The 23,164-nt window shown below is 37.3% G+C and overlaps 2 protein-coding genes and 1 long non-coding RNA gene across 3 annotated transcripts in view; 2 read left to right on the forward strand and 1 right to left on the reverse strand.

The window, feature by feature from the left end:
* The first annotated feature begins 386 nt into the window (after positions 1 to 386).
* On the forward strand, positions 387 to 10,503 carry LOC111408411 (protein transport protein SEC16B homolog). Its single transcript, XM_023038175.1, has 16 exons — positions 387 to 2,271; positions 2,596 to 2,724; positions 2,797 to 2,919; positions 3,053 to 4,876; positions 4,958 to 5,278; positions 5,756 to 5,884; positions 5,957 to 6,079; positions 6,213 to 6,383; positions 6,708 to 6,833; positions 6,936 to 7,070; positions 7,642 to 7,769; positions 7,849 to 7,957; positions 8,034 to 8,348; positions 8,480 to 8,635; positions 8,753 to 9,051; positions 9,548 to 10,503. Exons 1-16 carry the CDS (start codon positions 1,045 to 1,047, stop codon positions 10,062 to 10,064), a joined length of 5,832 nt encoding a protein of 1,943 aa, XP_022893943.1. The 5' UTR covers positions 387 to 1,044; the 3' UTR covers positions 10,065 to 10,503.
* Positions 2,321 to 3,197, forward strand: LOC111407509. The gene is made up of 3 exons (XR_002705119.1): positions 2,321 to 2,724; positions 2,797 to 2,919; positions 3,053 to 3,197. It is a non-coding gene; the product is annotated as an uncharacterized LOC111407509 (long non-coding RNA).
* A 276-nt stretch (positions 10,504 to 10,779) lies between the features above and the next one.
* Positions 10,780 to 23,164, reverse strand: part of LOC111407507 (asparagine--tRNA ligase, chloroplastic/mitochondrial-like) — a 16,056-nt gene continuing 3,671 nt past the window's right edge. The window contains exons 4-15 of the mRNA XM_023037026.1: positions 20,781 to 20,885; positions 15,768 to 15,905; positions 15,091 to 15,171; positions 13,738 to 13,815; positions 13,502 to 13,570; positions 13,303 to 13,377; positions 13,128 to 13,211; positions 12,876 to 12,962; positions 12,377 to 12,472; positions 12,222 to 12,296; positions 11,435 to 11,561; positions 10,780 to 11,188 (exon numbers count right to left, since the gene is read on the reverse strand). Coding sequence (XP_022892794.1) covers positions 11,073 to 11,188; positions 11,435 to 11,561; positions 12,222 to 12,296; positions 12,377 to 12,472; positions 12,876 to 12,962; positions 13,128 to 13,211; positions 13,303 to 13,377; positions 13,502 to 13,570; positions 13,738 to 13,815; positions 15,091 to 15,171; positions 15,768 to 15,905; positions 20,781 to 20,885 — 1,131 coding nt within the window. The 3' untranslated portion in view covers positions 10,780 to 11,072. The remainder of the gene's footprint in view (positions 11,189 to 11,434; positions 11,562 to 12,221; positions 12,297 to 12,376; positions 12,473 to 12,875; positions 12,963 to 13,127; positions 13,212 to 13,302; positions 13,378 to 13,501; positions 13,571 to 13,737; positions 13,816 to 15,090; positions 15,172 to 15,767; positions 15,906 to 20,780; positions 20,886 to 23,164) is intronic.

Below are 23,164 nucleotides of genomic sequence, written 5' to 3' on the forward strand. Positions count from 1 at the left end.
TCGAAGGAAAAACTTATACTCCAGAAACAACAATTTTATCGATTTTGCGCTAAGATGTTGGAGGTTGTGGAAAATGTTTGTGTCCCTACAGGTGCAAAAATGTGTTTTGGCTCATCGGTTTTGTTGTGGTGGCAGGATTAAGAATTTAACGTCATTTGAATGCTAATTGTGATTTTTGTTTGTCAACTGGATTTTTCTATCAAGGAAAGGAAATGGATTCGTAACTAATAATAGATCGAACATGAATGAGTAATGAGATACAATTTTTAATTAATGTGCACCCACATTTTAAATTGGTTGCAATCCAAGAATTGACTGTACACCCCAATCCACCTAATTGTGCCACTCGTTCGCTGCATGAGTCACCTATTAATATAAGCCGACTTGTATTAAATTAACCCCAAATGGCACACTCTCTCTCCATCCTCGAACGCGAATCGATTTTCACTCCCAATTTTCCGCAAAAATTACTGTCCAATTTTCCGCCTTTGATTAATTAGCTCGCAGAATCAATCCCAACATATATAGAGTTCAACGAGTTTTTACAATTACATGTGCGTATATACTATACATATACACACATAATTGTAAGAAACCAAGAATTTTTGTGGGTTGTTGAGACCTCCCGGTGCGAAATCAAGGGCTCGTCTTTTCTCTCACAGCTCCATTTTCTCTCTCTAGAATAATACTTGAAGAAAGGTTTATTTTTATGTCCGCGTTTGGTTTAATTTACGAATCTTCAATTTGATCTGTTGGTTGAGAGGTTTCTCTATGAATTTTGTGTTGTTCGTGAGATGTATTGCTTTTGAATTACAGCAAAATTTGGGAATTTTGGGTTTTTCTTGTTCATTTGACGGTTGTCGAATTTAGGTGATCTGAGAACCCTTGATCTTGATTTGGATTTTTTGGGTTTTTTTGTGGTGGAATTCAGTGGATTTTTTTTTGCTGGATCTGAGCGTTGTGAGCTCGAATAATATAAAATTTTGATTTATTTTTTGGGTGAAATTTTTGGGATTTTGCGGATTAGGGTTAGGGTTCGAGAAGATGGCTTCGAATCCTCCTCCATTCCAGGTGGAGGATAACACTGATGAGGATTTCTTTGACAAATTGGTAGATGACGAAGATGATGTGGACTTCAAGGTTGTTAACACCTCATCGGTAGTGGTAGGCCCCTATTCAGCCGACGGGAACGAATCCGATGAGGCTAAGGCCTTTGCAAATCTGAGTATCACTCAGCTTGATAATAATCGTGAGTCCACTGATGCTAATGACGAAGCTGATAATAGCATTAGTTCTGGGGTTGATGGTTTAAGCAGGAAGTCGGAGAAAGTTGAGAAAATGGTAGTGGGGAATGTGGAAGAGAGTATAAGTACATTAGAGTCAGCAAAGTCATTTGAGTTTGATCGTTTGATACACAAATCAGAGAATGGAAATGGAGAGGCTGAGGTATTGTCCAATACCGAGGTCATGAGTAAGAATGATGGTGGAGTGGGGCCTTCTGGAGTTAAAGAGATGGATTGGAGTGCATTTCATGCTGATTTGGCTCAGAATAATAGTCAAGGGTTTGGATCCTATTCAGATTTTTTCACTGAGTTAGGAGGGGATATTGCTGCTGATGCATTTGGAAATGTGGGGAATAGTTCACAATTTGAGTCCAAGGTTGCTTCTGGGAATGAAGCATATGGATCTGCACATGTGGAGAATTCAACTAACTACTTGCGAAATCAAGAAGGATATAATTATGGTACAGCTTCAGATCAGTGTACAACTGCAGACCAGAGTACAGCCGGGCAGGATATGAATAGCAGTCAGTATTGGGAGAATCTATATCCTGGTTGGAAGTATGATCAAAATACTGGTCAGTGGTATGAGGTGGATGGTTACGATGCAGGTGCGAGCATGCAAGCAAATGTTGACACTAATATGCCTTCTGATGGGGGGCAATCTCACGGTAAGGCAGATGTCTCTTACTTGCAGCAATCTGCTCAGTCGATCACTGAGACTGTAGCTGAGACTGCTACAATGGAGACGTTTACTAACTGGAATCCGGTATCACAGGTGAGTGATATTACGGAAGGCACAGACAATTGGAATCAAGTTTCACAAGTGAATAACGGTGCTCCTGAAGCTGCGTCTGATTGGAATCAGGCTTCTCAAGCAAACAATGGGTATCCACAGCATATGGTGTTTTATCCTCAATACCCTGGTTGGTATTATGATACTATTGCCCAGGATTGGCGCAGTTTGGATTCGTATGCTCCATCTGCTCTTGCTCAATGATTGGAAAAAACTTCGATTGACATGCATTAATGTGTCTAAAAGACTTAAAAACATACTTGAGCCACAAGACTTTGTGAGTAAGATATGTTTCTGCTCTATCTATCTGATCAAATTTAAAACTTATCTGAGGGAAAATGTCTGAGTTTCTTGATATTTCTAATATGATGTCAAGTTGCCTGGGTAAATATCACTCTTCCTATAGTCCTACTATACAGGGTTTTTTCTTTTCTCTTGGAGATGCCTTCTTAGCTTGTTGATTGAGGTATTGCATTCACTAATCTTGTATTTTTTATTCTCTTTGTTTTATTATTAAAGGAAAGTGATGTTCCAGAATCTGCAGTTGCCAAACTCTTTGCATCTGCTAAGAAGAATGGTGCACAATTTAGTCAATATGGTGCTGTTTCCCACTGCTTGCAGCATTTGCCTTCTGAAGGACAACTGCGGGTATTTGATTGTTAACCTGCAAGTTGTTTTTTTGTGCAACATAATCATAATAACTGCCAATTCATGTTTTAGGCCTCAGCTGCTGAAGTTCAAAGTCTTCTGGTTTCTGGGAGAAAGAAAGAGGCTTTACAATATGCACAAGAGGGTCAATTGTGGGGTCCTGCCCTAGTTCTTGCTGCACAACTTGGTGATCAGGTTTGTGAGTGCAATAACTGTTTACTTTGGCTGGCAATTTGAATGGCTTGAATCATGCCTTGATAAATACAATATTTACACTCTTTCCTGTCAATTTTTGCTTATAAAAACTGATTTCCACGGGCCATTGCAGTTCTACGTTGAAACTGTGAAGCAAATGGCACTTCGCCAGTTGGTTGCTGGGTCACCTTTGCGAACATTATGCCTGCTAATTGCTGGTCAACCAGCTGATGTCTTCTCAGCAGATTCAACTGCTGATAGTAGTATGGCTGGTGCTGTAAATATGCCTCACACTGATGCTAATGACGAAGCTGATAATAGCATTAGTTCTGGGGTTGATGGTTTAAGCAGGAAGTCGGAGAAAGTTGAGAAAATGGTAGTGGGGAATGTGGAAGAGAGTATAAGTACATTAGAGTCAGCAAAGTCATTTGAGTTTGATCGTTTGATACACAAATCAGAGAATGGAAATGGAGAGGCTGAGGTATTGTCCAATACCGAGGTCATGAGTAAGAATGATGGTGGAGTGGGGCCTTCTGGAGTTAAAGAGATGGATTGGAGTGCATTTCATGCTGATTTGGCTCAGAATAATAGTCAAGGGTTTGGATCCTATTCAGATTTTTTCACTGAGTTAGGAGGGGATATTGCTGCTGATGCATTTGGAAATGTGGGGAATAGTTCACAATTTGAGTCCAAGGTTGCTTCTGGGAATGAAGCATATGGATCTGCACATGTGGAGAATTCAACTAACTACTTGCGAAATCAAGAAGGATATAATTATGGTACAGCTTCAGATCAGTGTACAACTGCAGACCAGAGTACAGCCGGGCAGGATATGAATAGCAGTCAGTATTGGGAGAATCTATATCCTGGTTGGAAGTATGATCAAAATACTGGTCAGTGGTATGAGGTGGATGGTTACGATGCAGGTGCGAGCATGCAAGCAAATGTTGACACTAATATGCCTTCTGATGGGGGGCAATCTCACGGTAAGGCAGATGTCTCTTACTTGCAGCAATCTGCTCAGTCGATCACTGAGACTGTAGCTGAGACTGCTACAATGGAGACGTTTACTAACTGGAATCCGGTATCACAGGTGAGTGATATTACGGAAGGCACAGACAATTGGAATCAAGTTTCACAAGTGAATAACGGTGCTCCTGAAGCTGCGTCTGATTGGAATCAGGCTTCTCAAGCAAACAATGGGTATCCACAGCATATGGTGTTTTATCCTCAATACCCTGGTTGGTATTATGATACTATTGCCCAGGATTGGCGCAGTTTGGATTCGTATGCTCCATCTGTTCAGTCTGCTCAAGCTCTAGACCAGGTGAATCAGAATGGATCTCATAATAATAATCAGAAGGCATACAGTGGATACAATCAAGTTAATAACTATGAATCCCAGGGTTTTAGCAGCCAAGGCCAAGATCACAACTGGGGTGGGTCCTTCAGTGATTACAATAAACAGAAATCAGCCATGTGGCAACCTGAAACCGTTGCCAAGAGTGACTCTACTTCACAATATAATAGGAACCAACAATTGGAGACTCAGCATAGGCAGGACTTCATCACGAGCAGTCACGGTAGCCAACAAACTGTTGAGTTTGAGAGAGCAAGTTCATATTTTGGGAATGCAAGTCAAAATCAGAATGACTTCTCTACGAGTGCTGTGTCACAAGGTTTTGTTCCTGGTGGGAACTTTAGCGAGCAGTTTAACGAGCCGAGAAACAATCAAAATGAGCACAAGCATGCCTTAAATGCCTACTATGGCAATCAGAGTTCTCTTAACTTTTCACAGCAACAGTTGCAGAGTGCCCATCAATTCTCGTCTGCTCCTGCTGCTGGAAGATCATCTGCAGGCCGTCCTTCACATGCTTTGGTCACTTTTGGTTTTGGTGGAAAGCTCATTGTGATGAAAGATAATAGCTCTATAGAGAGTTCAACATTTGGAAGTCAGGTTAGTTTGAGATTTACATTGTTCTAGTTTTCTTAATAGTATTACTTATAGCTGAAAAATGTTTTTGTATTTTGTGTGAAGAATCCTGTAGGAAGTTCAATATCTGTTCTCAACTTAGCAGAAGTTGTCAATGAGAAAGTTGATGCTTCAAGCATTGGAGTGGGTGGTAGTAATTATTTGCAGGTTCTCTGTAGACAATCCTTCCCTGGTCCTCTTACCAGTGGAAGTGTTGGTGTTAAGGAGTTGAACAGATGGATTGATGAGAGGATAATGAACTCTGAGTCTCCTGATACGGATTACAGGAAGGGCGAAGTTTTGAGGTTGCTTCTGTCATTGCTTAAGATAGCCTGTCAGTATTATGGAAAACTTAGATCTCCTTACGGTAGTGATGCAGCATTGAAGGTACATTACATATTTGTCCTGTAAATGCAGTTGCATTTACTTGAGATTACTGAATATAACTATCATTACATTGGATCCACTTAATTATTTTCAATAGCTCTATCCTTTGCGACACATTCTTGAGTTCTGATGCACTAAAGAAGCACAAGTCTTGCTCAATGATTGGAAAAAACTTCGATTGACATGCATTAATGTGTCTAAAAGACTTAAAAACATACTTGAGCCACAAGACTTTGTGAGTAAGATATGTTTCTGCTCTATCTATCTGAACAAATTTAAAACTTATCTGAGGGAAAATGTCTGAGTTTCTTGATATTTCTAATATGATGTCAAGTTGCCTGGGTAAATATCACTCTTCCTATAGTCCTACTATACAGGGTTTTTTCTTTTCTCTTGGAGATGCCTTCTTAGCTTGTTGATTGAGGTATTGCATTCACTAATCTTGTATTTTTTATTCTCTTTGTTTTATTATTAAAGGAAAGTGATGTTCCAGAATCTGCAGTTGCCAAACTCTTTGCATCTGCTAAGAAGAATGGTGCACAATTTAGTCAATATGGTGCTGTTTCCCACTGCTTGCAGCATTTGCCTTCTGAAGGACAACTGCGGGTATTTGATTGTTAACCTGCAAGTTGTTTTTTTGTGCAACATAATCATAATAACTGCCAATTCATGTTTTAGGCCTCAGCTGCTGAAGTTCAAAGTCTTCTGGTTTCTGGGAGAAAGAAAGAGGCTTTACAATATGCACAAGAGGGTCAATTGTGGGGTCCTGCCCTAGTTCTTGCTGCACAACTTGGTGATCAGGTTTGTGAGTGCAATAACTGTTTACTTTGGCTGGCAATTTGAATGGCTTGAATCATGCCTTGATAAATACAATATTTACACTCTTTCCTGTCAATTTTTGCCTATAAAAACTGATTTCCACGGGCCATTGCAGTTCTACGTTGAAACTGTGAAGCAAATGGCACTTCGCCAGTTGGTTGCTGGGTCACCTTTGCGAACATTATGCCTGCTAATTGCTGGTCAACCAGCTGATGTCTTCTCAGCAGATTCAACTGCTGATAGTAGTATGGCTGGTGCTGTAAATATGCCTCATCAACCTGCTCAGGTATGCATGATTGCATGAATGTTGCTGTTTAATATATGTTTCCCTTGCTACTGTATCCTTGAATAGATTTCAAGTTATCACAAATTAGCAAAATAAGAACGTTCTTGTTCATGAGATTTTTTTGACTCATCGAGAAAAGAATAAAATGCATTTGGCCTGTTAATCAGTTAATCTGCAGCCCTGACTGTAGATGGTATTTTTATATATTGCAGGAAAATTTACTTGAAGATCCTGTTGATAGACATATTTTATTTCTTTTTCAAGTCCTGTATTTGATGAAATTTCGAGAAATTTATCTTAAGCTTCTTTTGGTCATTTATTCAGTTTGGTGCCAAAGGCATGCTGGATGACTGGGAAGAAAATTTGGCTGTGATAACTGCTAACAGAACAAAAGATGATGAACTTGTGCTTATTCATCTGGGAGATTGTTTATGGAAAGAGAGAAGTGATGTATGTTCTGGTCTATTTTTCTGGATGCGGTTATCTATTATTTCCATTTTTTAATCTTGACTTAAAACACATGGTGTTTCTTTCTGTGAAATTATTGTTCAGATTATAGCAGCTCACATATGCTATTTGGTTGCGGAAGCGAATTTTGAGGCATATTCAGACAGCGCAAGGTTGTGTCTTGTTGGTGCAGATCATTGGAAATTTCCACGAACTTATGTTAGTCCAGAAGCTATTCAGGTTGGATGAGTTGTTTGTGGCCAATAATGCACTGTTTCACTCAAAGTTGTCAAAATGTCTTATTGAGATAGGAAATGCCTCCTGCCTAGGTGATTGAGCACTCTTCGTGGGCAGCATTTTAAAATAGAAGGACGAAAAGACAAAATTGAATAAAAACATGACACGGAGGAACACCATATACTCTTTTCCTCACTCTGTTCAACATTTCTCTCATTTGGCATGTATGATATGTATTTGATATAGCTATTGGACTGTACACATTGCCCAAAATGGCACAACAATGCTCTACCTCAAGACTTGAGCCATGCACTTGTACAGTATATATGCATAGGTGCAGAAGCTTATATAAAGGTTTATCTTGCGTATAGTGATAATTTAAGGAAGTTTTGTTTAAATTAATTTAGCCAGGCAATTGTGGCACTGGCAGTGGAACCAAGCCCGGGCACCTAGGTGGTTACCAGCGACAATTATGGTGCCAGTTGCCTGTTCATAATGCACTAAGTTTGCATACTTGTGTTTGTCTGGTTATTGGTGATGAGCCCAGCTTACTTGACCTTTGCTTGTTGGACAGAGGACAGAGATATATGAATATTCAAAGATGCTAGGGAACTCTCAGTTTACTCTTCTTCCATTTCAGCCATACAAGCTTGTGTATGCGCATATGTTGGCAGAAGTTGGGAGAATGTCAGATGCATTGAAGTATCTACCATGCTACTATTTTCAACTTATTTTTTCATATTTTTCTTTTTTGTTGTAATGTTAATGTTCAATAATTTAGGTATTGTCAAGCAGTGTTAAAATCACTTAAAACTGGTCGATCTCTGGAGGTGGAATCTCTCAGACAATTAATATCATCTCTTGAGGAAAGGATAAAAGCTCACCAACAGGTATTTCTCTATCTGCTAATTTGCATTTTGTCCAAATTTTCTAGATGCTTGTAAATATTAACATTCTTGAATGCAGGGTGGATTCTCCACAAATTTAGCCCCTGCAAAATTGGTGGGTAAATTGCTTAACCTTTTCGATAGTACTGCCCATCGGGTGGTTGGTGGCCTGCCCCCGTCTGTGCCGACAGCAGGCGGGACTGGATATGGTACTGAGTATTATCATCAATCAATGGGGCCTAGGGTATCGACTAGTCAATCAACAATGGCCATGTCATCATTAATTCCTTCCCAATCAATGGAGTCTATAAGTGAAGGGGCAGCTGATGGCAGTAGAATGACAATGCATACAAGAAGTATTTCAGAACCCAACTTCGGATTTAGTCCAATACAGGTTTGTTTAACTTTCAATCTCAGCGCCTCACTTTCCACTCAATAAAATCAAACTTCTACTGATTGATTGATGTGTTGAAACATTCTTGTAATTTGGGTAGAACTTGTATGAGATCTTGCCAATTTGTGTAGGGTCAGGCTGATTTAGTAAAGGGGGCTAATTCCACTGGCGAGCACGGTAAAGCATCATCAGCAGGAAGTACATCTCGTTTTGGCCGTTTTGGTTTTGGATCCCAGCTATTGCAAAAGACTGTAGGTTTGGTGTTAAAACCTCGTCAAGGTCGCCAGGTAAGCTTGATCAAGTTATATGTTCTCACTAAAATTGACTCAGTGTCTTGCTATTCAAATTAAAAAATTCGGTATGTATGAAAGTTTTATTATGGCGCACTGTTTCTGTTTCTGTAGGCAAAGTTGGGTGATCAAAACAAGTTTTATTATGATGAGAAACTTAAGAGATGGGTGGAGGAAGGTGCTGAACCTCCAGCTCAGGAAGCTGCCCTTCCACCCCCACCACCAACTTCAGTTTTCCAGAATGGAACATCGGATTATAACTTAACAAGTGCATTACATGGTGAAGCTTCTCATGGCAATGGAAGTACAGAGATTAAAAGCTCAGGTGGTCCAGATCATAATTCAGGAATGCCACCGCTTCCTCCAACCTCCAATCAATTCTCAGCACGCGGGAGAATGGGTGTTCGATCAAGGTAATATAAAAATTCACTCTTTTTGTGGACTGCACATTCTCGACCTTATTTGGATTGAGTGAAATATCACATGCTTCCAGAAATGGTCCTAGAACGGATTAAAGCTCCAGTCAATTTCTGAATTAAATATTATATTAAGGTTATAGTTTTGTTACTTGTGATGCCATTGGACTAGGCATATCAAAAACCATTATACTATCTCTTGCAACTTGCAATAGGGAGTTGTGCTTTGATCATATTTTGGAGAACTATTGAAATGGCTATGAGATTTAAAAGAGAAATAAATAAAAATAGTAGAAAACGCATACTGCCTGGAGGTGCTTTACACGTCATTGCTACAGCACAGATTCTGAAATGATGTGTTCACTGTTCTCTCTATAATGTGACTAGAAAGATAAACAAATGAGAAAATATGAACTGTCTGGATGTGTTCTGCATGTTCTTGGTGTAACATAGCGCATATATTGATGAACCCTCATTTGTTGCATTTTGGCAGGTACGTTGACACCTTTAACAAGGGTGGTGGCAACCCAACGAATTTGTTCCAGTCACCGTCTGTTCCTTCCACTAAACCTGCAAGCGGAGCAAACCCAAAATTCTTTATGCCAACACCTGTACCCTTTGTTGAACAGTCCATTAACACCCCCGCAAATAACATGCTGGATACTACATCTACTAATGAAAGTCCTTCTACATCCTCTACAAATGATTCATTCCAGTCTCGTGCACTTCCATCTTCCATGGCCATGCAAAAATATGCAAGCATGGACAACATCTCTAACACGGAGATGAAGAGTGGCAATGGCTCGTTTTCAGCTAATTCACGGCGTACAGCATCATGGAGTGGAAGCTTTGACGGTTCTTTCAGTTCTTCAAACAAGGCTGAAGTAAAACCTTTGGGAGAGGTATTGGGTATGTACCCTTCATCGATCATGCCAAGTAACTCTTCTTTAGCGCAACCGGGAATTAATGGGCCCGGTTATGGGGACGACCTTCATGAAGTGGAACTCTGATGCATTGAATGTATATAGTAAATTTTGCCTCTCTAATCTTGCCATGCTGGGTGCAATGCTGCTAAAGATATATCCCGAATTTTCGCACCAGGTGCATTTTGTTCGAAGGAGAGTGGGAAGTTTTTCCATTTTCTGTTTTAATCTTTTCTTTTTATTTTGTCAATTGTTGGCTCCTCATTCTCTATAATTATCTACACACTGTATGTTAAAAATCAGTTGTTACCTAGCTGTATGATGTACTTATAGAGATAGGTTTCACTGGTCTCCACAAAGTTAATGCCGTTCTTTTCTCATAATATTGGCATATTGCAAAGAAATAGTTCAAACTGTACAGTTCATTTGTTCATTTATTGAGGAAAGGAATGTAACTTCTGAATGAATTCAAGAGAGTGGACAATGTATCAAGTTGAAAGATAAAAGACGACGTGCTTCCTTTTTATTACTGCTCACCGTAGACTAGTTTGTTCACTAGATGGTATGTTTATTTTTGCCGAACGGTGTTTTTTTTCCTTAATTTTGAAGTTGGGAGTCTCTTTAATGCTATAAGTTGCAACTTTTGAATGAAGATGTGGGATCATTTGATTGAAAACCGAGAGAGGAAAGAGTGCTTCCTCATTCGAGATTATCGACAACGTAAACAAGATTTCGTAGCTGCAATGAATAATGAAACCTCATTTGAACTTCAGTTTACAACACAGCTTCAAGGGCTCATTCCTAGCAATCAATTAGTACTTGGAATTATATTAAATTATTCAGTGAAGCCATCATTTGATACAATGAATCAATGTTACATCTAATACCCCTGTAGATTTTGCAGGAACAGTTTTTGCTTACATTTGTAACCAATAAAAAGGAAAAGTCTATACTTGATTCCATGAATCAAACCACCAACCACCTCCTCCATCCTGAATCTCATCTGCAAAAGGACAAGGATTTTCCGTTGCAAAGAGACGTAACAGAGTCAAGATTTTTAGTCGATCTACTTGCACTCAACCGTGACGACCAACTTCAAAATTCAGCTGAGCCAGGTGACCTAGGGAAAGGTATTGCATCTCTGATGTTCTCTATTCCAGTTGCAAACTGCACAAGCCTTTCGAAGCCTAACCCAAATCCAGCGTGCGGAACTGAACATAAAATTTTTCCATCAATTTTTCCTTCTTAAATTTGATAGGATTCAAGGAAATGCAAAAAGAATGAGAGAAAAAATTCTTTAAGTGCTTGTCTGGAAGTGATTGAAAAGTAATTTTTTCGTAGAAAGTGTGATTAAAGAGTAGAGAAAAGTGATGGGGTGACGCGAAATATTCATTCAAAATGATTGCTGATACGAAACTGCAACATGAGAGTAGAGTCAAATTATGTGAGTCTCTCACCTGAACCATAACGCCGCAAGTCAAGATACCACCAATAGCTCTCCTTGTTGAGCTTCAATTCAGCCAACCGTTCTTCCAAATAGTCGAGGCGCTCCTCTCTTTGGCTTCCACCAATAAGTTCACCCACCTGAGAAAGAAAATCATGTTCGGCAGCCAAAATAAGTTGGAATTTGAAGAGCGAAAAACACAATTTTACCAAATAAAGGCTTCTTGGACACCCCCAAAACACAAAAAAATGAAGACTCTGGCTATAAATGATCAGTTTGAGAACATAATGCTTGATGGGGCAAAAAAGGATGTGATGGTGGAATCGATTCTAAACACACACACACACACACACACACAAGAAGTTTACAAGTTTAGCTGTGACCGTACGCCCAATTGGCACACACCATAAAAGTGCTATTTACTTAACAAAGTTTTTCCTGTAAAAGGAACGGTCTCCTGACTATTTCATCAAGCAAGGTCATAGAGTACTGGACGCTAAGATGAAGCATTGATTGTGCAAATGATCAAATATCCTTAGTAATCACTCAAGTACACGTCAAGGAAGAAAAGGTGAATGTTTCAATTACCGGAAAAATGTGGACACCATTTTACTATGTAATTAGTAACTCGTGCCACCTCACGTACATATGATGTGAACATATGATATATGCAGTTATATGCACAAAAATACATGCAAAACACATTCAGGATTAAGAAGCAATTGTTATTAAATTCAAATGATGCAAGGGTCGTGCAACTGTAATATAATGTCTCAGAAAATATGTCAACAGAGTAGTACCCGAGGAACCAACATATCCATGGCTGCAACAGTCTTTCCATCATTGTTTTGCCGCATGTAAAATGCCTTAATCTCCTGAGAGTTTTTCAGAGAAGAATTAGTGACCAGTTCTGTGTAGAGATTACTGTTAATGTGTTTTAGGTCAATATTCATGCCTTTGGATAGTCTCTAATAATTACAGGGCATCCACCAAACTCCTCTTCAGTGATATATCGTTCGTGTTCGCTTTGTAAATCACATCCCCATTGTACCTATCAGAAGTGCAGGCAACTGATTAATTTATTGACGTCTTCGGAAAAGTTAAATCATATTATCCAGTCTTCAGTATCAAATTAAGAGATGACTGGACGTCTCAGAAGAACAATCAACAATACAGTGTAAATTACTCTAGAAGGGAGGAAATTTTGCACGAGAAGTTAAGGTAGAGTGTAGCCCCCGCTTATATTCGTTTTAGTGGATATATCTTGCAAGCAGAACGAGCTTTCGTACTTGACACATTAATCAAGATTTTATAATTAATGCACTTGTACAATTAGTCCAGTATCTGGTACACCACATGATCATAAACTGACCGATGATAGCAATATACTTGGCAAAAGCATGCAAACAAGATCAATCACGAAAATGATATAACTACCAAGAAATTGCGAGTACCGGAAATTCGAATTTCTTCTTTGCTTTCAGGAGAAGCTCAACTGCGTCAGTGTAAGTCAGTTGGACAAATTTTTTCTCGACAACATCCTGTAGGACATATGATTGGAAAAGAACAAACCATCAGAAACATATATAAGCATCTACTGTGTAAAGGAGTGCGTCCAAAACAAAGTATTTAGACGCCTGACAAAAATACAAATAATTTATAATAGGATCACGCAATGTCTAGTATAAAAAGCTGGAAACCCATACACTGAGGCGTTTGATGATTCCTTTCTCAATCCAAGTATTGAAAAAATCCATATCTTCCTTGCAGTTCTCTAGAATATACTCCACCTTTCGTATAAAAATAAGGCACATTGGATGAGTATAAGTCAAATCTCAGTATTTCCAATAAGCACATAATAGATGTGAAAAAGTTACATACTACATACTGGAGATATGCAGCAGCACAGGCCATGTCATCGTCTAAGTCGGCAAATGCAAGTTCTGGTTCGATCATCTTAGAAAGGAAATTGACTGTTAACACTTTTTTCTACTGGATGTGAATTCGCTATCTTCCCAAGGAAATAACTAAAAATTGATGGAACTGAACCTAAAAAGTTTGAAGGAAATAACAAATATACCCAGAACTCGGCAAGGTGCCTAGAAGTGTTAGAATTTTCTGCTCTAAAAGTTGGACCAAATGTATAAACCTGGTAGAGAGGAAATGGCTTTGTCAGACTTTAGACCAAACAAAAAGTAAAAGAAACAGTGCAACACTGAAATAGTTTGAACAACAGTAGAAGACAATTAAGTGAAGAAAGAATAAGGTAAAAAGAATGATGGCATAATAAATTTGACAATATTTGGAGAAGTATACATCAGTAAGAGCAGTAGCATATGCTTCAGCATTCAGTTGCCCAGATACAGTTAGAAATGCAGGTTTCCCAAAGAAGTCCTGACAATATGAAGCAAAGCAAATGCATTATAAGTAATTTACCATTAAAATTTTGGAACTAATCACAGACTAGAGATCGACCAAAACAAATTACTAAGCATGAGCAGCTATTGCACTGATTCATGTAAGAAAGACGGACTAAGGTTGAAACATGATCTTACTCAACATGACAGATTAGGGTGTAGAAACGTTTATTCATTAAAATCACATTCATAAATTGCTAAAGACTAAAGTTACTTTTAACTCCATGCACCAACTTCTCATTCCCTGTCGTGTAAAAAGGAAGGAAAAGAAGAATAAGTTGATTTCCCACAACATTAGATCTCATATATCACTAGATCCGAAGAATGAAACAGTTTAAGTGTTTACAATGTTGACTAGTAAAAGATATCGCACTCCAGCTTGCATCACCGATCATGTTAATAAATATCTAGAGAAGATGGAATGCAGTTCTATCAACTCTCTTCCAGGATCCGTATACTCCCTTTAAGCCTTCTCTTTTCCTTCTACTCCAGTTTTGATAAGTTTAAACTGAAACTTTAGAGAATTTATTACTCAATTCACTTAAAAATACCACTCCATAAAAAAGCTTATACGGCCCTATACACTCCATGCCCTCTGGAAAACCATGTTATGATGAGCAGAGAAATTTCAGTATTTGTTATTGGGATCTATATGGCCCAGAATTTTTAATTGAACTCATTTCTAGAAGGAGCTATTTGGAAAGAGGAGTATTTCAACACTTACGGAAGTAGTTTAATACTGGAATATATACCGGATACATAAATAGTGATCTATCATATATACTCAAGGTTAGACATGCCAAAGCGTTTATTGCACATAATTGATTGTGTTCAATGTGGTACAAAACACATGAAGCTTTTGAATCTCCATTAACTGTAAATTGTATAGCATGCAAGTAGCCATGCCAAATTCAATATATATTGCAATATGCCAATATCATTTGATGAAACAAAATGAGATGGAAAACAATTTATAAGACATCATTTTATATATATTTGCAATAAAACACTCTGTTCCCTAGAAAATATGCAAGAAAACTATTGTCTAAGAAATCAGAAAATGAAAATTGCAATAGCTGGACTTGACACAAATAGGGGGAAGCAAATGAAGCTGCAGGAATTTGCTGATAGCCAATTTAGTGATATAACTAAAACGCCAAGCAAGTGAATATGCTGAGATTGGTTGGCTTTCAGCACATGAATTGCTGATACTACTCACCAGAACAAAGAGAAATCAATATTGACTACTCACTTTAGACCAATCAATTAAACCATCTTCAGTTTTAGGGATAGCATTCACTGGAGAGTCGCCAGGTTCTCCAGAAGTAGGAACCTGTTGGATGAAAAATAAAAAGCGATCAGATGCACCAAATGATGTGTCATAAATAAAGGCCATTCTAACATGATCAAATTCAATTACAAGGATAGAGCTCCAGGGACAGTAATAGCATATGCATGCACTGCACCCATTGAACTCCATTGGCAAGTATTAAATTTATGCCATGAATCAAACATTTGGTATAAAGGAGATAAAGAGAAAACGAAATATTGTCCCAATCCAAAGGAGGGGAGTCTCACAACTTATGCATGATTAGGAAATCAGGTGAAGTTCAGAATAATGTTCCATGTTGAAAAAGAGTACGGCAATTTTAGAGATTGAAAAATTTTATAGTTACCGAACACAGGTGATATCTTTGCAACACTCACCGAACCACTTCCCACTCAAATCAAGATGGAACCGGAAGCAACAGAAACACATAAATCCAATGTAAAAATTGAACCAAAAGACAAGCAAAGGAAGTTGAGAAGACAGCACAATGCCATGATGCTTGAGCAATAATGGAGAGAGCTCAAATAATTGAAATATGCAGCTCCTCCAAGATTTATGAGTTAATGTCAAATAAAGGATGTTGTCCAAGAAAAGCATACCAAAGTGGTCACACAAAATTGTTCACCAGCTCCTTCACAATCTGAAGCAGTAACAATTGGACTAGAGATCCAAACAAAGCCATTTTCTTGAAAAAATCTGTGTGTAGCATAGGACAAAGCATTTCTCACCCTTGCAACCTAAATCAACTTCAGCATATAAATTTACAGATCACCACGATAGAAAAATAATCTTGCAAAGAATTTATAGTGTCTAGAGCACTGGAAGATAAACATCATCATAAACATGTAGTGACAATATACATAATAAAAACCATCAGAAACAACAAATTCATTGACCATGATTCATACATGGAGAACATGAAAGCAAACACTTTCATACACAAACTGACAGCTGACCATAAAATAAAAGCAAGCAGTGCAAGACACAAAGTCCATATAAAAATGAGCTTCAGATGGTGATACCAGTCAAAAATAGAATGTCCATACATATGCTCAAAATGAAATAAGTGTTATCAACAGAAACTAAATTCTGGGGATACCAGAGTAGTGTTGGCCACAGCATGCCAATCGTTGCCTAGTTTGTGGTTCACTACAGTTTGCCATAGGGAAACAAGAATGAAATTTATAACAGAAAGTGTATCTTAGAGAAACTCTTTCGCTTCAAATTGTTATATGAGGAAAGAAACTAAATTCTGGGGATACCAGAATAGTGTTGGCCACAGCATGCCAATCGTTGCCTAGTTTGTGGTTCACTACAGTTTGCCAAAGGGAAACAAGAATGAAATTTATAACAGAAAGTGTATCTTAGAGAAACTCTTTAGCTTCAAATTGTTATATGAGGAAATCTGCATGGTTCAATAGGGTTTTCTAAATCAAAAAAGGTCATTGTTAAAACTTAACAAACACCTAACAAAATGAAGGACTCACATGTCCGAAGAACCTGGTCATCAGCAAAGGCCAAAGCTTTAGCTCAGGTAAGCACCAATGGTGAGCATGAAGGGCAAAAGCTATATGAAGGTTTAATGCAGTGATTTGGGCAGAACAGACTGGCCCAAAAAGCACAGGTGCGCAACCAAACTCACATTAAACAAGAGAAAGTCAAACTTGAGAGGCAGAGCTCAAAATGAAACAAACTTGGCCACCAGGACACCAAGGCAATGAGCTTGCAAGGACCAGCTCAGCCTAGAAGATGGGTACGGTTCAATGAGAATGTTGGTGAAATTGCAGTAGCATGTGAGAATCTAACCCAACGTGATGTCCACTTCAAGTCCAGAACGCGAAGCAACCACCTAGTACTACAGATGAAGACAAGACAACTGTCCTCTTGAGGATACCTTGTCATAACCCCTTTAATATAAAACCCCCAAGGTCATTGACTTCATTATTAGAATTAAATTTATAATTGTTCTTCCAGTTTTTCTTAACAAAAACTGAATCTGAATTCAGGTGCGACCGGACCTTATGAATGTTCTTACTTATTTTTTTTAGTGTGGTAGGTTCCTAAGAAGTTTTAATGCTACATTTATTGTGTTGGTCCCTAAGAAACTGGGAGCAAATAATATTAAGGATTTTCACCCCGTTAGCTTAGTTAGTAAGGTGTACAAGATTATTGCGAAAGTTCTGGTGAATAAACTAAAGGAGGTGCTAGAGAAAGTGGCGTTTAAGTTTCAGAATGCTTTTGTAAAAGGATGTCGAGTTTTGGACTCTGTATTGGTAGTAAATAAATGCATTGACTCAAGATTGAGCCTAGGGGTACTAAGGATGCTATGCAAGCTCGATATTCTAAAGGCTTATGATCACATGAATTGGGGTTTCTTTTGTATATGCTTAGATGATGTGGTTTTGGGGATAAGTGGTGTAGGCGGATTTAGTTTTGTATCTCTACTGTTTCGTTTTCAATTTTGGTCAGCAGTACCCTTAAAGGTTATTTTTGAAGCATCAAAGGTTTGAGGCAACGGGATCCATTGTCTCCATTGCTGTTTATTATTGTAATGGAGACTTTCAGTAGGATGCTTGAGAAAGCTGTAGGGGAGAATTTGATAAGGGGCTTTACGGTTGGTCAATTGGTCAATTTCAGGTATCCCACTTATCACTTGTAGATGACACTGATTTAATGTGATGTCGATGACGAGAAATTCAGGAACTTGTGCCGCTTGCTCCTATGCTTTGAAGCAGGTCTGGATTTAAGATAAATACAGGAAAATCGACGGCTATCCCAGTAAGAGGGGTTGCTAACGTGGAGGAGTTTGGCTGAAATATTGGGTTATAGGATTGTGCAATTGCCTATGTCATATCTAGGACTCCCTTTAGGGACACGATTTAAAAATATAAATATTTGGAATGATACTGTGGAAATGGCGGATAGGAGGTTAGCGGGGTGGAAACGTATGTACCTTTCAAAGAGAGACTGTCTTACTCTAATTTAATCCATTTTCTCCAATCTCCCTTCTTATTTTTTGTCATTGTTTCCTATTCTTGTTGTAGTGGCAAATGGATTAGAGAGGATTCGAAGGTAATTTCCTTGGACAGGGTTGGGAGAGAAGAGGAAACTTCATTTGGTTAAATGGGGAGATGTTTGTTCTCCTATGAGGATGGGACCTAGAATTAAGAAGCTTTGTTTTGTTTAATAAGGCCTTATTGAACAAGTGGCTGCGATTTAGAGTGGAGAGGGAGAGTTTCTGAAAATAAATCATAGGGGCAAAGTATGGTGTGATGGAAAGGGTTGGTGCTCGATCGAGAGCCGTGGTTCTTATGAGGTGAGTTTATAGAGGTATATCCGATGAGGATGAAGTGGCTTTCGGGATAGATTGAATTTTGTGGTGGAAAATGATAATAATATTAGATTTTGGGATGATTGTTGGTGCACAGATCAATTGCTAAAGGTGAGGTTTCCTTGCATCGCATTGCTTTGGTACCTTCTGCTATGTTGAATAACATATTAGCCATTCAAAATGGGAGTTGTAGCTAGAATATTATTTTTGGGAGGGATTAGCAAGATTGGAAATTGGATGATTATGCGTTGTTTTTGATATCTTTGCATGAGGTGCGAATCCAACATAGCAGATGGAGGTTGGCACGAGGATGGTATTTTTCAGTTCGCACTTATTTTAGATCCCTTTTGAGACCTATAGAGAGTTCATTATCTTGAAAGATGGTGTGACAATGCAAATTGCCCCCAAGGGTAACATTTTTACTGTGGACGGTCGTGAGGGGACATGTATTAACGGTGGATAATCTTCGAAGAAAAGACTTATGTAACTGAGTGATGTTATATGTGTAAGAGTGATGGAGAGACGCATGATCATTTGTTCATTCATTGTGATAGTGTTCGTTGGTTGTGGAATGGTAGTCTGGCTTCTCAACATATGGATTGGGTGTCACCTAGGCATATAGAGAACGTGTTATGGACATGGAGGAAAAAACTTCGTGATAAGGATAGCAAGCTTGTATGAGATCTTATACCAGGATGCATTGTATAGTGTGTGTGGAGAGAAAGGAACCACTGTTTTGAAGATCAAACACGGATGTCTAGAGAGAGGAACATCCGTTTTGAAAACCTAACATGGACGACGGAGCACATCAGAAAATTGTTTGATTTGACTTTGTATACTTGGTTTAATGCCGTAACTATGAATCTTCTAGAAGGGCTATCTAATTTCATGTTTCCTTCTTTTTCAAATTAATAATACACTTCCTATATATTCTCTTATGATTAATAAAATTATTTGATTATCTATATGGGAAAAAAAAAAAGAAAAAAGAATGGAATTAGTTTGTGCCACCAGCATTCACGTAAAAGATCATATTTAGCCCTTTCTTGGGCTCCATTATTGGAAGAAAATGTATTATCAAATAGTTATTATTGGAAAATGTGCGGTTAAAAAATAAGAAAACATTTTTGATTTACTTATAAAATTATTTTATGAAAAAATGTGGGGTTAAAAATGAGTTTTTGAAAAAATGGAGGCCATGCATATGCTTAATCTACTTTCCACTAGACATTGAATATTGAAGACAGGACACGAAAATTGATTAGGATTACCAAATTAACATTCCAAATCACTAATATACCAAAAACAGGAACTGCTTTTCCAATTTCTAGTTTATAAGGGTTTTTGCATTCCTTGTTAACATTTACTAGAAAAGATGATTATCATATTCCTGGTGCTCAAAAGTTGATGAATTTTCCAAGGTCATGAACAGTGATTCGATTGATGATGAAGAAAGAGAATTCTTGGTTCAGTTCTCCACCTTAACGACAGAAAAAAGGATTGATCAAATTCTATAGAGTCTAACTTATAGTAAGCTAGCAAAGCAAGCAAGAAGGACAGGCTAGAAAAGGCAAGGCAAGGGGCTCTCCTAATAACAGGAAATGCCATAAATAGAAAGCGTGCCTTAGTAAAAATGAAATTTGGGAAATCGGTACATGTTTTCCAGTCTTTCTAAGAAACAGCAGTACCAATAAATTCAGCCTTCTCATGGCTGGTTGGGATCCGAAATCATTGCCCTGGGTGGTGATGGCCTCATTAGATTCTTCTGACCAAGTCCCGGAAGCACAGTCTTGAGACACAAATACAATGCAAGGGAAACAGCAGCTCATCGCGCTTTATCAGCCGCAATATAAGTTTTGGAAGAAAATGACAAACAAGCAGTGCTAGTTTTATTGGACCCATAATAGCAGCATTATAATGTGTTTCCCTAACATGAATGAAACTGTGACACGATGAAAGCTTCTAACAAAAACATTGAAAAAACCATGAAACTAGTAGGCATGCCTCGATTGGCATTAACTACATGAAAGCTCCAACAAAGCAGATCATGTTAATTTCCTTTATTTTGGTGTATCAAGTCACCCCACTCTTTCCAATTTCTCTTCACAATTTTCCATGAAAGTGAAACAGAAATGAAAATTTCCAGAGCCTTGTATGTCATATATGTTGTGGGGAAAAAAACCCTTCTACATCAGCAAGTAACGTTTACAGAAAAATCATTCTAGGTGCTTACAAAATCTATGAGGAAAATAATATAGAGCTAAAAGAAAAGCAGTCATACCGCACCAAAAGTGTTCGTTCTAGGACGAAGATGAGCTTTTGTTCTCAAAAATTCTCTGCTTACCCTTTTCTTCTGGATAGGAAAAGAAGGATCACTCTTACCAATCTAGAGAACAATCAAATGAATGGGGTTAAACAAAATTGAATGATTTATACGGATATAAAAAAAAAAAAAAAAAAGCTGTACACAGCAGCTAGAGCTGGATGTGATCATCTATGTTTTCAAAATTTTCATGCCTCCATAAACTTTGGAGATGAAATATTTCTGTAGTTTTTTCTTAAATGCAGATATGAAGTTTATAATTATTTTCTTCACCACAAGGACCTACTGGGCTTGTAAACCAGTATTGCTGAAAAGAATTATAAAATAAGCAGAACTGAAGCATGAGACCATATGCATAATATGGCTATGTTATAATGTCTTTATTTCTAGCATTAGCAATGAAACCAAATATCATATCAAAGATGAAAAAATTTTCAGGTAAAGAACAATCATATAAGAATGTCCTAACCTTTAATACTGCTTAAGTTTGAGCTGACAGCATATTAGTCAGATTTTCTCATCGTTTAGAGGGAAAATAACATTTCAGATTCTATATTGAGCTTTAAATGATGCTTGCTTTAACATTTTATATATCTTAACATGCCAACATAATGGCAATTAGATTATATAGTCCTCAAAATTTGTTGAAGTCCTGCCTTAACTTCTACAAAGATTTAAGATTAAAAGTAACCACTTTCAACCTATGCCTGTTGGTTCCTTATTTGCAGGATCATTAAAACAAAATGTCCTAACTTTCTTTTCTTTTTTTCTTTTTGCTACATCTACGTAGCAAATGAATTGTACTAGAATTGCATGGAGATTATGACTATATAACTGTCCAATTCATCATTTCTGTTCTCACACATATGCAAGGATAAGCCTCCATCCAAATTTCGAGTCATAATCCACATCCTTGTTTTGGTTTTGTAGCAAAAATATAAATCTAACATCTATCTACCTAAAATTTCATTGAACTCTAGCTATAATTTCACGTCCTTGAACACACGAGGCCAAACATAAAATGATGTAGCCCATTGGCACTAAGCTCGCCCATTCTATTTCTAAACCATCATGACAAGATTTTATTAAGGAAGCTTAGAGCGTGCTTGGTTTGCTGTTTTCTGTTTTTTTGATAACAACGATTCCTAATTTTTTATTATTTTATTGTTGTAATAAGAAAAAATAGTAAATTCACTAAGTTTAAAATATATATTATCTGATAATATATTAGAATAAAATTATTATGTTTTACTAAATAATCAAATTAATTGAATAAATGTCATAAAATAATTTCTAAAAATTTTAAACCAAACACATTTTCTAGTTTTCTGTTTTTAGAAACTGTTTTTCAAAATGACAAACCAATCACGTTTTCTATAATTTGAAAATAGTCACTCAAAATAGAAAACTAAAAAATGAATTTAAAACTGAAACAAAAAGCGGAAACGCAAACCAAACACACCCTTAATATTTTCTGAACAACTTCAAATTTCCAACCACCAATGAAGAATTACTCCAAAACTGTAGAAAATAAATGTTAAGCAACAACAAAAACTGCCTATAGTTAATGACTTATCATCAATCATGGTACAAGTGCCTCACATTAGGGCTGTAAGCAAAAACTGTCAAATCGAAAAATCGAACCGAAATCGAAACCGCATTTTAAAAATCGTCGATTTGGTGTCACGTGGACCCGGTCAACGAAATGGTTTTGAACCAAACCAAACAGGTCAAAATAGTTTGATTTAAGTTTGAGAATTTTAATTACGGTTTAAAACCAAACCGGACCGGCAAAAAAATAAAAAATTGAAAAATTGAAATCTTTTGAAAATTCATCCAAATATGTAAAATTGAATAATTTTGTCATTTGTAGGTATTTTTGTCAATTTTTAATTTTCTAATACAGATATATTATTATTATCCAATAATTCTAATTTATATCTAATAATCTCAAAACTAACATAATCTATCAAAAGTTATTTTCCTCTTCAGAATTTAGATGAACTTCAACCGACACCCAACACAGTCTTAAGCCATTGGCACCACACACTTCTTTTTCAGATTTTTCACACCTCTTCAAGGTTGAATTGAAGTCCATTATACCAAATCAGAGACAGAGATTCTAGACTTTCGGTGATAATATTTGCTATGAATAAAGTTCCAGATCAATAATTTTTTTTGGAGCAAATTAAGGTAAGAATCTGAAATTAAATGCGTTTCGTAATATCATACAAATGTAAACTTATGTAATTGTTATGTTTAAATATTATAAACAATTGCTTTATTTTTGTGGTTGATTATTCTCTTTGTTTAATCAGTATCATTTTTTCAGATATGATGAT

The sequence above is a fragment of the Olea europaea genome, chromosome 13, assembly GCF_002742605.1.
Source record: "Olea europaea var. sylvestris chromosome 13, O_europaea_v1, whole genome shotgun sequence".
Classification (NCBI taxonomy): domain Eukaryota; kingdom Viridiplantae; phylum Streptophyta; class Magnoliopsida; order Lamiales; family Oleaceae; genus Olea; species Olea europaea.